This window comes from Pan paniscus, chromosome 2 (assembly GCF_029289425.2).
Source record: "Pan paniscus chromosome 2, NHGRI_mPanPan1-v2.0_pri, whole genome shotgun sequence".
Classification (NCBI taxonomy): domain Eukaryota; kingdom Metazoa; phylum Chordata; class Mammalia; order Primates; family Hominidae; genus Pan; species Pan paniscus.
In genome coordinates, this window is record NC_085926.1 from 121,607,758 (window position 1) to 121,625,028 (window position 17,271).

General features: G+C 47.6%; 1 protein-coding gene across 9 annotated transcripts in view; it reads right to left on the reverse strand.

The window, feature by feature from the left end:
- MYLK (myosin light chain kinase) overlaps positions 1-17,271 on the reverse strand; it is a 271,706-nt gene that overhangs the window by 39,501 nt on the left and 214,934 nt on the right. For all 9 annotated transcript variants that reach the window (XM_034957201.3, XM_034957195.3, XM_034957198.3 and 6 more), the window contains 4 exons: positions 15,299-15,349; positions 14,381-14,508; positions 12,268-12,421; positions 5,294-5,596 (listed from right to left, as the gene is read on the reverse strand). In XM_034957201.3, coding sequence (XP_034813092.2) covers positions 5,294-5,596; positions 12,268-12,421; positions 14,381-14,508; positions 15,299-15,349 — 636 coding nt within the window. The remainder of the gene's footprint in view (positions 1-5,293; positions 5,597-12,267; positions 12,422-14,380; positions 14,509-15,298; positions 15,350-17,271) is intronic.

The following is a 17,271-nucleotide window of genomic DNA, read 5'->3' on the forward strand; positions in this document are numbered from 1 at the left end:
CTCACCCCAGAGGTCTGTGGCAGATCTGATTCTCCTGCTAATGCTCTGGGGGAAGGACCTAGATCATTCTCAAGGAATTCCAGCCCCTCTTTCTAGTGCACTGTGTTCCTTTATGCTGCAGGAAACTCGGATCAAGAGTCCGGACTAAGCAGGGAGCAGTGGCAAGTGCCTGTAGTCCCAGCTATTCGGGAGGCTGAGGCGGGAGGAATGCTTGCGTCTAGGAGTTCAAATCCAGCCTGTGCAACAGAGCGAGACCCGATCTCTTTAAAAAAGAGAAAGATTCCAGGCTGCTACATCCCCTTCTGCTTTTCCCTTCTTGTCCTGCCTCTCTTCTATTTGACCACAAGGGGAGGAGTGAGAGAGAAGTAGAGGAAAGACCACAGTTCAATTAGCAGAGCTCTTGGTGCATAAAGGGTTGTTGAGAAAGGTGAACTGGTTTCCATCTTTCCACTAGGGAAGGGTCTTCCACTGAACTTAAAAAAAAAAAAATCTGTTCAGAATGAGCTATGAGATCCATGAGCTAAGTGGAAGGCTGTTTGGAAGATGGTTCTGAGATATTTCTGCAAACAGATGAGTCTCGTTACCCTGGAGTGTTTGGGAGAGGATCAGCTGAGTGCTCAGGACCCTCACATGGCACAAGTCCAGTCAGTTCCCTGGACAGAGAATTGTCCCTTCCTGCAGCCAAGGACTGTTGCACACCCAGAGAACACTAGAGGGCACCCCCGCCCCGGAGACGGCCTCTGAGGCCAGGGCGTAGCTGCAGCCTGGGATGGGAGCGGTACAGGCTTTATATCTCGAACTGTCCTGGGGGTTGCAAGGAGGCTCCAGTTCTGCAAGAAGCCTCAGTCACAGTAGCTGTTTTGCTAACAATTATACAGACTAGAACAAATTAGGGTAAGGAGCAGGGATGGAGTGGATTTGAGTGACAGCAGGATTTGAGGAGGAGTACAGTTCAAGACCTGGCTGGGCTGGGAGGGAGCGGGGCTGTGGTAAGGTTCTGGCTCTGTGCACTTGGGTTTGGGAGTACATTGTCAGTTCAGGGACCCTAGTCTTAGGAGTGGCTCTGGCATAGAGAAGCCACTGGAGCTCCATGGGGAACCCATGCTTTGTCCCCCAGTGTATCCCCAGTGCCCATGGCAGTGCCTAGAACACAGGAGGGGCACAGAACACATGGTGAGTGGATGTGGGATGAGGGCTAGGGTACCAACAGGGATGCAAATGAGGCATGAGAATGAAGTAGAAGAGCGAGAGGCAGGAGTGGCAGTGGCTGTGGTGGTAGTGGTGAAGGTCAGCGCCAACATTAGCTGGGCTTCATGGAGTGTGGGTTAATCAGCACTGCCTTTTTAATATGATCCCACCCCAACTGCTCCACAGAAATGACCTACAATGACCTGTCACTTGATCCCACCTCTCTGCCAACACACACACACACACACGTGCGTGAACACACACGCCACTTCCCTGAGAGCCATTTCCCTCTTCAGCAGAGGGATGGCCTATGAAGCTTTATAACTAACAAGCATCTGAGCAGACCGTGGAGGACTTTTGCCTGGAATCCCCTCAACCAGAGTCCCCTGCCCTGAGGCCTAACACTTGCCAACTGTTCTGCCCTCTTCCTCCTCCCCCTTGGTAATCCAGCCAGCCTCAGCTGGGGAGTAGCTTCCTGTCTGGAAGCCCTGGGTGGACTGGACTCCTCCTCTGGATTTCAAGTGATTTCAACATTGCCCTTTGTCTATTCCCAGCTGGGAGGGGTGGCAGCAGGGGAGGGGAGTCTGAAGGCCCAGAGAGGGTTCAGCGGGCTGATGGCTGGGAACAAGGGAGAGGCCACTTGCCCCAGACAGGCAGTCCCAGCTCTTCCTCCTGGCAGAGTCTCCACACAGCCCTGGGAGCAGCTGTCCTAGACCCCTGGGGGCCACACCTTGTAGCTCCCGTGGCCTCTGGTCCTGCTGCCTGGGGTTAGTCGGGGATTCTCCAGTCTCTCCCTCTTTACACCATAGCACAGACCTGGATGATTTCCTTTCCAGCCAATGAACATCTTCACACTGCAATCTTACTCCTTTTCCTGTCACTTTTCCAAGTAACATCCTAACACCACAGACTGGAACTTGATTGCCCCCCTGGGACCCACACTCTATGCAGCCCCCACTCTGCTCATTTCAGAGGGATGGTGTGTGTGTGTGTGTGTGTGTGTGTGTGTGTGTAAGAAGACAGTGATGGCAGTTTTGTTACTCAGTGTCCCCCGACAGACATTTGGGAGTGGCTAGTGGTTGGGATCCCTGCGAAAGCTGTCCCAGGAGCAGGCATCACGCCTCTGTGACTTGCACCATAGCTCTCAAGGAGACCTGCTCTACGCATATTGACATGGCTCAACGGGTAAAGGCCGCCCGACACACAGCTGCTAGCATAAAATTGTAAAGTTGGTATGTTTTCCATTGGTACCCTAACTTTCTTTCTTTCTGGAGCCCTTGTTTAATTGAAAGTAAAATTTTAATACCTATTTTGTACCTAATTTTCAATTTTTTTTTCAAAACTAAACAGGGTCATTGAATCAGATGACAGTTTCCATACTCACGATGGCTCTAGCTCTCTGGTGATGCCAGGCCTGCTCGCTTTCTCGCTTTCTGAGCTTTGCTCAGGTTCACTATTTCCCTCACTTGATTTCTAATTCCTTGTAATTAGAAGAAGTCAAATACATTCTCACCTACTGATCAGTTTTGGTTTTCAAATGACACTCTGCATGTGGAGCTCAGTCTCCTTTGATACTTGAGTCTTCTACCATCTGCCTCACAACTCTACATTCTCCTGTCTCCAAGAGCTCTCTTCCCTTGATGTCCCTCCACCTTCTCCTAACCCCCAACTTTTTCTTGTCCTATATTCTTTAATTCTTTTTTTTTTTTTTTTTTTGAGACGGAGTCTCACTGTGTCACCCAGGCTGGAGTTCAGTGGCGCAATCTCGGCTCACTACAACCTCTGCCTCCTGGGTTCAAGTGATCCTCCTGCCTCAACCTCCTGAGTAGCTGGGACCACAGGCGCATGCCACCATGCCCAGCTAATTTTTTGTACTTTTAGTAGAGATGGGGTTTTGCCATGTTGCCCAGGCTACTCTTGAACTCCTGAGCTCAGGCGATCCACCCGCTTCAGCCTCCCAAAGTGCTGGGATTACAGGTGTGAGCCACCACGCCCGGCCTCTTATCCTAAATTTACAATGTCCTTTTCCTGTTCTTCACATAAAACTTCTTGAAATAATATTCCATGCTTCTGGCCTCTCTTTCTTCCATTTATTCCTTAACCAGGGCAACCATCTTTTCACTCAGTGGAAACTCTACAGACTTTGATCACAAAGATCACTACCAACCAAAGGACTAAATCCAAAGACCCTCTGAGTCCTCATCTTCATTTTTATTTAGCATTGGATGCAGTTTATGAAGCCGTCTTTGCACCTTCTCCCTCCCCTGTTTCTTTGAGACTCCAGCCTCCTCTTGGTTCTCTCCCCTCTCAGTCCTTTCTCCTGGTACTGCAAGTTCCTTCTTTATGGTGTTGGTATTGACTTTCTCTACCACACTCTCTGTAACCTTATCAATGCCCGTGGTTTCAATTATTATTTAAATAGTGAAGACTTCCAAGCCTGCCACACTAGCTTAAACCTTTCTCCTGGGCTCTAGACCCAACAGTCTTAGGATACCTTCCCTCGGCTAGCCCTTAGATGCCTCAACTCAGCAGGGCTGAAACCGCAGCTCCCCTCTCCTCCCAGACTGTTATGTAACCTCCAAGTTACTCAAGTCAGGAACCTGGAAGACAGCCTGACCTCTTCCCTCAGTCTAACCAAAGGAGCACAAGCTTCAGGCCAGACAGCTCTGAGTTCAAGCATCAGTTCACCAATTACAAGCTCTGTGACTTTGGGCAAGTAGCTTCTCCCCTCTAAATCTCATTTCTCCTATCTGTAAAATGAGGGTAATAACAGTATCTGCTTCATTGGGCTATTGGGATTGGATGAAATGATGCATATAAAGTGATTAACACATCGTAAGCTTAGAGTAAGTGCTCAATACATGTTAGCCATGGTGAATTATAACAATAAACCTCTAGCTGGCTCTTGAATTTGTGTTCAGTTACCCCAGCCAGGAACTGTAAGTCATCTTAGAATCTTCCAGTTCTCTTCCTCAACTCACTATGCAAAAAGTCATCAAGTATGGCCAATTCTACCTCCTGAGGCTTGAAGTTCGTGCCCTTTCCATCCCTCCCCTGGACTGTCATCCCAGAGGCCCATCTGGTATGGCTGACTGCAGTCTCATCTCCTCTGACCCACCCGCCACTCCAGTGCTTCTCAAATGTTCGTGTGCCTCTGAATCCCCAAGGAGTGGATCATTTTCAGTCAAGGCCCAGAAGGGCCTGGGGGAGTCTGCTTGCTAAGAAGCTCCCAGGATGCCAAGGCTGCTGGTCCACAACTGCACTGTGAATAGCAAATCCCTGCTTTTTCCCTAGTTCTCTGAAAACCAGATCTAATCGTCTCGATCCCCTGCCTGAGAATCTTTGATGAACTTCACAACTTTACCTAAAATGCCCTTTTAGTCTTACTTCCTCCTGTTCTGTCTCACACAACATATGCCTTGGCCACACACGAGCATCTGAAAATGCCACACACTGCCATGGCTTTGTAACCTTTGCTCATGCTGTTTCCTCTTGTAGAGTGCCTTTCCTTATCTTCCCTGCCTTTTAGAATCCTATCCCTTTTTCCAAGACTCAGACTAAGTGTCACCTTCTCCAGAAAGCCTTCCTTGGTCTCCATGGAAAAATGCTCCATGCATTTTGTTATGTCCCCTTGGTTCTTTTTTTACCCAGCTATAATAGCATGCATCCCTTCTCATTATAGTTAGCCATACACACCTCTCTTCCTCTAGATTTTAAGCTCCATGTCTTATCTTTGTGTTCCAAGAATCTGACACCAAGTAGACACTCAAATATGGATACAAGAGGAGGAGAGAAGGGGTGGAGAGTGGAAGAGGAACATGAGGCCGCTTGAACTCCTATGCTCCTGAGTAACATACCATCACCCCCTGGTGGCAGCATGCCAAAATTGCTGGTTCAGTGTTTTTTGAAATGTCCTAAGTATTAATACTTTTTTTTGAAGAATGGCTCAACATCACTGTCTTGGAAACCAAGACCCCAAAAGACCCTGCCAGTCATCATTAATGTTTCCTCAGTTCCTTTTCACCCCTTTCAGTACAGTCTTTACATACACAAGGTCAGTCACGCACATTTATTTCAAGCCACTGATGAAGTGATGGCAGCCTACCTTCAGGTTTCTCTCCTACCGTTGTGAGTTCAGACTCCTGGCTTGGCTCACTGGTTCCATACACGTTGATTGCACGTACACGGAACTTATATTCGTGGTCAGGCAGCAGGTCCTGGACGTTGAAAGAGGTGCTGCGGCATGTGGCTAGTTCCTTCCACGTCTTGTTGGCTGAGTCCCAGATCTCGATGCTGTAGGACTGTACAGCACTGCCCCCATCATATGAGGAGCCATACCAGGACAGGGTCAGTGAGGAGCTCCGAATGTCAGAGGCACAGGGTGTGCCAGCTGGGGGGTCTGGCTTATCTGGGGATAGAGAAGCACAACATCACCCACACTTTCCAGAATTGCAGGCAAAGGAAGTTTTTGAATTACCTGTGTCATGGGGGGAAGGCAGCCTAGAGAACCCAATCCAAAGTCCCTGGTCCTGCATCTCTTTCCCTCATCCGCACATCACAGTTAGAGCTATGTACAAACCCACCTGTACGGAAAGCCCCATGTATAATTATTTGCTCCAAAAAAGGCCCCCTCACTTTTTTTTGCTAGTTTTCCAGTCTACATACAAGTCACGATTTCCTGTACTTTGCCCAAGTCATAAACATATTTGTCAGAGTAAACAGATCTAGGAAGCTGCCCAGAAGGCGTGGACTATTTCCTATCGAAAACATGTTTTGAGAGAGAGAGAGTTCAGCATGAGTGTGTGTGTCTGTCCTTCAGGCCCTTGGCCAATGACCTGTGACATAACCAGGGGTCTGCCTCCACTTTCTCTGGGTCTTGAGAAATGCCTGCCCCACCAAGGGGCGGTATAGCGCAGTGTTTGTGCTCTGAAGTCAGACAGATTCAAGTTTGAACACAGATCTGTCCCCACACAGTAGCTGTTAATTGCCCTGAGCCTCAGTTTCCTCATCTGTAAAATGTGAATAACAACAGCACTTGTATCACAGGTGGTTGTAAGAAATTCTTAGAAGAGTGGCTGGCTTGACTAGTCATTACTATCAAGATTATTGTAGGAGTTTATTTCTAACTTTATATACTTAAAAATTACTCCTACCCTACCTCTTTTATTCTCAGAGGGCTGTTGAGATATAAATAATTTCAAAAGCAAACCACAATAGCAAATCACAGCCATCCCTGACTAATGGACAGAAAATGAGCTGAGGACACAAATAAGAAGTGGCCCTTTTGGCTGGCTGCCTTCTCATTCAGATGACCTGGCCTCAGAACTAGCAGTACTGCCAACTTCAAGTCAAATCATGGTAGCCAATACTTTAATGAGGCTCTTGAGTTTTGCTGATTTTATTAGTTGCTTATCTGAGCAAAACTCTCCTATTCTTCAGATTTAGTTTTTGCAGATGGTTGGTTAGTTACAGATATCTGTGTTCATTAACCCTTCATCTCCCCCAATGCTGTTTGATTTCATGAAGCCTCACAAACTAGCAATTGAAACCATGCTTTTAAGCTATGTCAACCCCAGCAAATTTGAAACTGGTTTGTTTGCCTGGCTTTCTCATTCAGAGAATGGTGCTAATATGTTCCTACCTCTTAGGGTTTTTGCAAGCATCAAGTAAGCAAACATAACTAAAGTACTTGACCGCTACTCTCCCACCTCCAGCAAGGCAGGAAGGCCAAAGGCAATGGCTGCAAATGACCCTGTGTATATGGAGAAGAAAAATCTGCATGTATATACATGTGTATATGAGTATATATACTCATACTCATATTCATTCTTGTCCCCTCTCCCAGCCCTGCCGATCCACATTCCAGCCCAGAATGCACTGCCCAGAAACTGTCTACCCCAATAACCAAAGCCCTGGGAATGATTCTGGGATTGTGACACAGCCACTTCCCAGCGCTGGCAGTCATGCCAGAGGCCTCCTGTGATGGAACCACTTTCACTGGCTGTTTAATATGTTCTCTTAGAAAAACTGTTTGTTCTGAGAGATATATTAGCCTTTTTTGAAACATTTCTGGTTTTGGCTAAGATGTTTATTACTCTAAACTCTCTTAAAGACAAGTGGTTCAAGTCCTCTCAAGACCCAGCTAAGGAAGTAAAAAAACCTGAAGAGGGATGGAAGACAGACCCACTACTCCTCCCAGAGAAGACTGCCTGGAGACCATGTGATTGGCCACAGTTGGAGTCGTGTGGGCTTATAAATGAATGCACTCTGCCAACTGATCTTCCTTCTGCTTTGGTCAAGAAAAGAAAACTGAGAAATGGGTGTTGCAGAAGAGGTGCCATTTGTACCCTACCCTGTTACAGATGTCTCTTGGCTGAAAATGAGAACCTATACATGACATATGTGACACATAAGACTTGTCACACAAGAGAAGATGCAAAATTTGGGGAGACGGACTTTAATTCCAAGTAAAACTCCAACATTTTTAAGGAATTTGCTACCAAATTAGGGAGTTCAGAAAAGACCCAAGTCAGAAGTCCTAGGAGATTGGAGGCCTCCCACCCCTCCACCTGCCTTTAGAGCTGTGGGCTGCACCTAATGCTTTCTGTTCTTTCTAAGCTATGAGCCCCATGCAGTGGCTGAACTAGTAAAGGGATGAAAACCCTCAGAAAAGAACAGACGTCCTTAGAACAGGGAGCTCCTGTGAGTGTGTCCTCCACGGCGACACACTCAGACTGGGAGGGAGACCCTGGGCATCTCTGGGCAAAGGAGACTCCACATTTCCTCTGAATTCTCCCAGGGCTCCCTGGAGGCTTGATTAACAGAATAGGAAACTCAGCTCAGTCTAAGACAAGAGTCTCCAATGGCAACAGCTCCAGGATTTTCTCCTCAGCAAATGTTCTAATTCCCAGGAAAATGGAGGATCCTGTCCTACAGCTTCCCACTAGAGTAACTGCTCTTGAGGTCTCTTGGTCCTCGCTTATTTGAAGATGACCAGTGGCTATGCCTAGCCCCACCTGGATGTCCCTTCCCTGGGACTTCAGCAGCTGCTGGAAGGGCCCCCAAATGTCATCTACCTGGATAATCCTAGCCCTTGGGAAATGGGTCCTCAGCAGCTAAGGCATTTTGCTTATCAAGAAAACCCAGTAGTCAGTGGCAGAGTCAAAAGGAGATTCCAAAAAGCCTCTGGACCCTCGCTCCAGGGCTCAAGACTTTCCAGGCTATCAGGCAGAATGAGCTCAAGAAGGCATCTTGCTTAAGCCTGAGCTGAGCATTAAGATGGGAAATCATGCAAGCTCCAAACTCAGTTAGTATTTGGGGATTATTGGGTATTTGGGGTTCTCTCTACTTTGTTTTTCTCCTTTAAAGATATGAAAAGAGACCTGCTTTTCTCGTGCTGGGTGAGTGACCTTAAGGAATCCATCTGGGTGTGCTGCTCACTGTCCCCTCCCTTATTCCCCACAGGCCAAGACCAGGGGTGTATGTGCAGGAAGAGGCTCTGAGCATTGCAAATTCCTGGGCTGCCTTTTAAAGTATAACAATAATAAGTCTCCAAAATAGCTAAATATCACTCATTTAAGCTAACAGAGGGAAAGGCTAGTTTTTATTATTGTTTGAAAAATAGGAGCCAGAGAGGATCTGAAAAGAAAGTGGCCCTTTAAAGAATATACAATAAGAGAAGTTTGCTGCTAACAAGGAGGAGTTGTATTAAACTGGCCTTATTTAGCTGGTCTGTAAATGCATGAAAACTGTCCGGAGCAGACCAAGTGATTCCTGTTTTACCTCATGTACATTTTACATCTGCTTAATAAACCCTGATCAGAGAATACAGAGATGTCCCTGGAGATGCACAGGTAAATCTGAGCTTCATCCAGGTTTACTTTGAACTAATTCTAAGTGTACAGGCTCTGAATGAATGTGGCTTTGCTGTATCCATCAATGTGAGTCCTATTTTATTGAGCAATTCTATTCTTAGTTCTTTGAGGGGGAGGCAGACAGAAAGCCTCGGTTCTCCTCCATTCCATTCCCCTCCCAGGACGGCATTTAACATGCTGCTCCTGCCAGCTGGCAGACAGCCACGCCAATGGCCCTGTCAGCACTGGCTGCAGAGAATAAGAAACTAAACCATAAAAGGCCAGAACTGCAGCCCGCGCAGTGGTGATCGGAGGAGGGGAGTGCGTGGCACTGCGCAGGAGCTGGGCATCGTGGGGGCTGGGGGGAGGGAGAGCTTTTCTGTAGAAAAGCAGTTCAAAGAAGCTGACCCCAAAGTTGCTTAAGGAGGAGCAGATGAGAGAGAACATCAAAGAAAAGTTTAAACTGATGCTTGCTGATAGGACGGGAGTACAGGGCCAAATCAGTGCTTCAGAACAGATCTAAATGTACCAGTAAAGTGGATCACTAGCACCAAGCCTCCACAGGTTCCTGACTCCTTGGGAGGAAATTATTCAAATAAACACCTGGAGTCACCAAAAAGAGACAGAGTGAGAAAAGGGTTGTTCTTCTCCTTTAGAAATGAAAAACCCATTCCCTGACCCCTTTGTACACCAGTCTTCCCCGATCTGAAACTTCTAACCAAAAGAAACAAAAGAACGGGGTCAGAGGAAGGAAGACAAAGGGAAAAGAGGGGACGTGGGACAGGGTGACGGACACTGAGAAATGGCTGAAACAGAACACAGGGTGAAGAAACAAGGCCAGGGAGAGGAACAGAGCAAGAGAGAAGGTAAACAGAAATATGGACAACTGGGGGTGGGGAGTGGATGCTGGAGCTCAGTCCTCTGTGAATTCCCTCTCCCAGGTCCCCTGTGTCCAGGGACAATCTTCCAGGGGGCTTTGCAGTACTTCCTCTCTGGGGAGTCGGGCCAGGGTGTGGAACCTGTGGTCTGTTCTGGTAGCTGGCATGGGCATAGCTCACTGGCCACCTCATTTGTCTTCCCAGCTCTGTATTACTTTGACCTTTATCCTCGTGTCTTCCTTATTCACCTGGTTGGACAAGGACTTCTTCTTCCCCAGCTGCTTAGGGGCTGAAGGGAAGTGCTACAGGGCTTCCTAAGGCTCAGCATGAGAAAAATGGAGGCACAGACATCAACAACTCTCTGGCATGTGGACAGCTCCCCAAAAGGCTTGCATGTCCCCCCTCAAGAAGAGTTTTGCAGCCAGAGTGTTCCTTTACCTTTTGGGACATTCTGTACCTACTTCACACTCCCATGAGTGGCACTGGAGGACAAGTGTTTGAAAGTTTAGAGCTAGTTCCCACGTAGCCCCTGATGCGCTATGTTACTTTGTTCAGATTAGGCCTCAGTTTCTCCTGCATAAGGCTGGAAACATCAGTCCTGTCCATCCTAGTCCTAAGGTGATGATACGAGATGAAGATAGGGGAGAAAAACTGCTTGAGAACTAAGTCAGGGAATCACAGAATGTCAGAGAACAAAGTCAAGGAATCACAGACCACCAGAGAACAGAGGTGAGGAACCATAGAATGTCAGAGAATAGAGTCGAGGAATCAGAATGTCAGAGAATAGAGTTGGGGAATCATAGAATGTCAGAGCTACAAGAGACCTTAAGAGTCAATGTCTACAACTTCTAACTTCATATCTAGATACTTCCATAAGAGAGATTCCAGTGGAAGACTTCTAACCACTGTAGCCACACAAGCCCTGTTACCAACAGATCCTTTTGTTCTGTGTGCCCACGTGTGTGTGCACCAGGAACACACAGGAAAGGCTAGTTTGCAGGAAGTTAAGGTTGGGATCAGCACACACAGCTGAGAGTTTTGTGCACTGCATAAAAGGGGTCTAGTAGGGGCATCTGGGCCAACCTGTCCTCCCCAAGGCCAGGTCATGAGTTCTGGGGTGAGGCTGGGGGTGCTGTACCCTTTTCACTCTGCCCAGCAAGGCCCCTTTTTCTAATTTTCACAAATGTACCCTATAAGCTTGAAAGCCAAGGACAAATGGAAAACCCACTCGGGTCTCCTGCACATATCAATAAATGCCAGGTCAAAGGCTTTCACATGCACAACATATGACGGCCCACAAATGCATGAGGCATAGAGTCTACTCTCTCTCTGTCTGTTCCTCTGCCTGCTCATTCTTCTGCTGTCCCAAGCACCTGCCACACGGGGAACAACTGGAGCAGAACATGACAACAGCGGGAGACTGGTTAGAAAACTCTCTTGATGCTCCAGGAGAGAGCTGACCAGGGCACGAAGACAGTGGTAAGGGAGGAGAGGAAAAGTGAACTTGAGAATCAGTCTGGAGACAGACCCCACTCAATCCTGGGATGAAGGAAATCCTGGTATGAAGGTAAGGAAAATCGAGTGGAGTCAGGATTGGGAGGTCATGGTGACCTCAGAAGAACAGTCCCTGCAGACTAATGGGGCGTGGGGGTGAGGCCCTAGGAAGCTGGAGGGTGCTGGGGGGTGAAGAAGCAGAAGTGCAGTAGAGACTCACCCCTGTCAGAGAGAGAAGGTAGGGTGGCTAGAGTGAGAGAGAACATTGCAGGAGTTATTAATGCCTGTGCATCTGGCTAAGATGGCGACACTTATGGGCTGCTGGGAGGAGCCAGGAGAGAGGAATAGGTTGAAGAGAGAAGTAGGGATGGTGGAGCCCCCAAGGACCTGGGGTCCAGAGCACAGGAGAAGGGAGCAGCCTTTGGTGGGACCAAGATGGGCCATCCCCAGAGCCTGGAGGGTGGAGTCAGGATGGGGACAGATACAGACACCTGTGGCGTAGGGGCCAAGAAGTTGACCAAGTTTATGCCTCATGTCTCTTATTTCTCAAATAAGCTAGATGCCAAGGCCTGAGGGCGGGGAACTCCAGGAACAGCTATCACAGAGAGGTGTTGATAGAGACAGGGAAAAGGATTTCTGCCCAGCCTTGGCCCCTCTGCTGAGCCTGGAGGTCAGCAGGGTCTAGCAGGGAGTCTGTGGGTTGCCGTGATCTTCTTTCTGTGGTGCCTTATAAATCAGGCACAGGAGTGGTGAGAGATAATGGGTGATGAAGTCCTGAGGCCCACGTATCTTGCCTGGGGGCTCCCTGCCTTCCCCTTGCCCCAAGCTCCATGCCACCCAGCCACCAGACTCACCCACGACAGTGAGGTTGACCTGGGCCTGCCTGCTGCCCAGCTTGTTCTCCACCAGCAGTGTGTAGCAGCCGCAGTGCTCCTGGCGCGCGGCCAGGATGGTGAGCTTGCTGCCATTCTCGCTGTTCTCCACCTTCATGTGCTCGCTTTCCTGGATCTAGGGGCGGAGGATGGAGCAGGTGCTGGAGCCTTGGGCCCCTGGGCTAGGAAAGGAAGGGGGCTCCTCCCCATTCCCTACTTCCTGAAGGATGCAGCTGGACAAGCTGTGGGGGGGCTCAGTCTGGTCTGGACTCTGCCCTTCTCCCTGAGGCCCCTTCTCTCCTACATCCAGAGTCCAGCTTCCCTGAGGGTGCCAGGTCTGGGGTGGGCAGGGAGGGTGTGGAGCAGGGGCGGATGGATGAACTAGCTGAGCACTCACTGCTCCCAGAAATATCCTGGTCTCCCTCTGCCTCTCTGGAATGGGATGATAGGAGAACACATCTCAGCAAAGTCATTCACAAGGTCCACTCCAGTGGGTTCTAGCCTCTTCTGTGCTGTCCAATGCTGTAGCCACTAGTCACATGTGGCTATTTAAATTTTAATTAGTTAAGTGGAAACAACCCAGATGTCCATCAACTGATGAACAAATAAACAAAATATGGTCTATCCTGACAATGGAATATTTATTATTAATTCATTGAAAGGAATGAAGTACTGATTCATGCTACAATAAGAATGAGCCCTGAAAAGAGTATGCTAAGTCAAAAAAAGAGAAAGCTACACAGAGAGAATGACATACTGTATGATTCCATTGATATGAAATGTCCAGAATATGCAAATCCATAAATACTGAGAGTAGATGAGTGGTTGTCAGGGCCTGGGGGAAGGAGAGGAATGTCTGCTAATGGGTCTGGGGTTTCTTACTGGGATGATGAAAGTATTCTAGAATTAGATAATGGTGATGCTTGCACAACCTTGTGAATCTACTGAAAACCACTGAAGTGTACACTTCAAGAGGGTGAATTTTATGGCATATGAATTATATCTTAACAAAGCTGCTATAACAATTTTTAATTAATTAAAATTAAATATTCAGTTCCTCAGTTGCACTAGCCACATTTCAAGTGCTCAATAGCCCCATGTATATGGCTGGTGGCTGCCATATTGGATAGCACAGAGATAACACTTTCATCAGGGCAGAAAGTTCTGAAGGACAGAGCTGGGACTTGGCTAAATGTCTCTGAAAAGTGATGAGATTCCATCTTATTTCAGACAACAGTAGTCCAGATGTCGCTCAGGGCAAACATGCTCTGGGATGCTAAAGGCAAACTTCTCATTTCCATCTTTTGAGACCAACCCTACTTTCCTCCCTGTTAGTACTAAGTGTTCATCTCTGGGGCTAGGAGAATTTGAGTGATTTTAAAACAGAGTAACAGAGGGCTCAGAATAAATCTTCACAACTTCCCACTCCTGTGCCAACCCATCATTCCAGGGTCTCTGCTGATCATGCATACAGGCACACACTACCACCGTGGATTGGTGGAGCTGCTGGGCTCCCCAAGTCCTTTCAATGCTGGTTGTCTAGAAATTCAAACATTTTTCCATAGGAACCATTATGATAAATTGTAGCTAGATTTCTGGGTCAGTCAGACACAATTCTATTTATCATACAATTCTTCTATCCAAATACTCACATTTGCTTTTGTCCCTTCAGCATGTGGCAAGTTTAAGTGGTTATAACAGACAGGAATCAGTGGGCTGGCACAGAATCACAGCAAGCTCATGGAGTCTAAGGGTCATCTTGGGTCACAGGCTCGACTTTCCTGACTCTGAATAGGATTCTAGACTGTGCTATCAAACCAGATGAGGGACATGGATGGTTTCTACTTTTCCCCTCACACTTCTCTCTATTACACAAATTGTCTACAAAGGCGGTGATTATTGGTAGGTTCAGAAGCAAAGGTTAACAAGAACTCAGGTTTGGCAGGTGAGCAATGGGTAGGGGAGTGGCCTCTCCCATTTCTAAAGCTACGAAGAGTGAGGCCATCTCCAGCACGGCATTTCTCATCCCTTTCGGCCCAAAGGCTGTACGGATTATTCCCAGCACCCCCAGTGCCCACCCCATACCGTCACTGACCTGCTTTCGGAACTTCATCCAGGTACAGGTGATGGGCTGAGTGCCTGTCACTTTGCCAAACAGCTCCACTGACTCTCCTGCGCGTACCTTCTGGTCCTCAGGGAACTGGATGATCTGAGGGGGCATTGCTGAGGGAGGACAGGGAGAAAGTGAGCGAGGCAGAAGGGTCTCAGGCATTCTGATCACATTCGACGCCATTGTCCACAGTGGTCTGTTGGCTTCTCTCTTGGCTTCCGGAACCTTCAGGGTAAGACTGAGGGGCAGTGATCCTGCTGCAGGACATCCAAGTTCATGGACCTGCTAGGTTTGTTCACCTCTTCATTCTGATTCCCTCAGAAGTGACCCACACTACTTACATGGCATGATTCTCCATTTATGGGTTGTACTGGAATTTGTGTCTTACCCTAATTTTTTGAATTGAGGTCCTAACTCACTTATGAATTAAGCAGCACCTTGCCTTCTAAACTCCAGGTCACCCTGGCTGGCAGGCTTGATTCAAGTCCTCAAGTGTCATCCAATGGAAAACAGACAAGGGCTCCATATAACAAGGACACACGGAGCCGGGCACAAAAATAGCCCCGAGAGGGTCATGTACACAAGGGTAGGGCAGAGGATGGACAGCAGGGCAGAATTCGTAGAAGGGGCAGGCAGGAGAGCTGCTAGTCCTGTATGATGCCGTCAACATGGGAGGCAGATGGAAAGACAAAGCTGTGGAAGGGGACCAGGAGCCAGGCTGTGCAGAGGCTCTCCATGAGCAAACTCAGCCTGAAAAATGCAGAGCTGGAACTGAGGGTGGGGGTGGGGTTGCAGTGGGGTGTCTCCTGGGATCACATACCCAGGAGTCAGTCTAGCAAGGTAAAGGCAAAACCCCCATGGTAGATGACTTCTTTGACCCCAGATAGTACCGTGGCCAATTACCTGCCTTCGGAGGTGTCTTGGGGGCAGGTTTCTTTTTCACAGTCGCATCACCTGAAACAAAGAAGTCCACAAGTTATTTCCTGTAGTTCTGTTTTTTTCACAAAGTTCCTGATCCTAGGAAGATGCAGTCTTGTCCACTGGCCCCTCATCCAGGGAGGACTCTTATTTGAACATGTCTTTTCAGGCTGAGCACGGTGGCTCACACCTGTAATCTCAGCACTTTGGGAGGCTGAGGCAGGTGGACCACTAGAGGTCAGGAGTTTGAGACCAGCCTGGCCAGCGTGGTGAAACCCCATCTCTACTAAAAATACAAAAAAATTAGCTGGGCATGGTGGTGTGCACCTGTAATCCCAGCTACCCAGGAAGCTGAGGCAGGAGAATCGCTTGAACCTGGGAGGTGGAGGCTGCAGTGAGCAGAGATTGCACCACTGCACTCCAGCCTGGGTGACAGAGTGAGACTCTGTCTCAAAAAAAAAAAAAGAAAAAAGAAAGTAAATGAATATGTCTTTTGAGAGATCACCTTGCCCTTTCACACAGACAACCTCACAGACAAAAAAGAATATCAGTTCTCAGGGACCTATGAAAGGGTCCCTGAAGCCTCCAATGAGATTAAAAACTCTCCAAATGCTTGTGCTCCCATAGCCCTTTTCGAAGATGATAATGCCACATTCATTAACAACTCTCTCACCCTAACTTTCAGGAAACTCAGAAAGGAAATTATGTCATGTCAGATAAACCAACTAAAATTAGCCTTTGGTGTGGATCCAAGGGTCGCAAGCTTCCTTTGGGTCACAGACTGTTGACTGGTGGCTTTCATTTTTTTAAAGTTTGTTGGATGGATGAATGGATGAATGAATAAATGGTCTCCTCCCTTCTTACTCCTACTTCCTCCAAATAACTCAAATGAGAAAAATGACTCAAACAGAACAGTCATGCAGCACAAACCTATTCACTTGGCTAAATCACAATATAGTGCACGTGCGAAAACATCTTGAGCTGTCTTCACGGCTTGTTTCAAATCCTTTCCAGGTCTTTGCTCAAAAGCCATCTAACCTATCTATCCAAATGAAATGAAAACCTACAGGCACACAAATATCTGTATGCGAATATTTGCAGTGGCCTTATTCATAATTACCAAAAACTAGAAGGTATCCAAATGGATGAACTGTGGCACTTTGATGCCACCAATAAAAAGGAAGAAACTACTGATACACAGAACATGGATGAATCTCAATGATTTCTCTTTTTCTTCTGCTCAGAGAAGCCAAATTCAAAAGGTCACATACTGTATGATTCCATTTATACGACATTCTAGAAAAGGCAGAACTATAGGAATGGAGAACAGATTAATGAATGGTTGCCAGAGGTAGGGTGGGGGAGGGGTGGGCTGCAAAGGGGCACAGGGAAATGTTCTGTGGTGACAGAACCAGATCTTGACCATGCTGGGAGTCCATGATGACATTAATTTATCAAGACTCACGGAACTGTGCACTAAAGAGGGTGAAGTTCACTGCAGGGAAATTATACCTTAACATAAAAAATGAGGAAAAGCCACTTCACCAGTGAGATCTTCCCTAACCACCCCATACAAACGGCAGCCCTGCCCCCAGCACCCCTCATCCTTCTCATCTCGCTTTATGGTCCTCCCACCCCGTAGCACTTATCACCATGTGAAAAACTATATCTTCACTTATTTATTTACTGTCTGCCCTTCTCCTCCTAAACTGTGAGCTTTTTGAGGCCAGGGACTTTTTTGGTTCACTGCTGTATATCAATGGGCCTGGCACACAATAACGATTTGTTGAATGAATGAGTGGGCTAATGTTAACAATTATTCATCCAGATAGCTTCACCTCTGCAGATGAAGGGGAAGCGGTGTCATTGGCTTGGATATGGGTTGCCCTGTGACCACAGGCAAATTAGTAACTTGTGGAAATTGTGCATTTCCACGACAGGACACGTGCTGCTGCCCA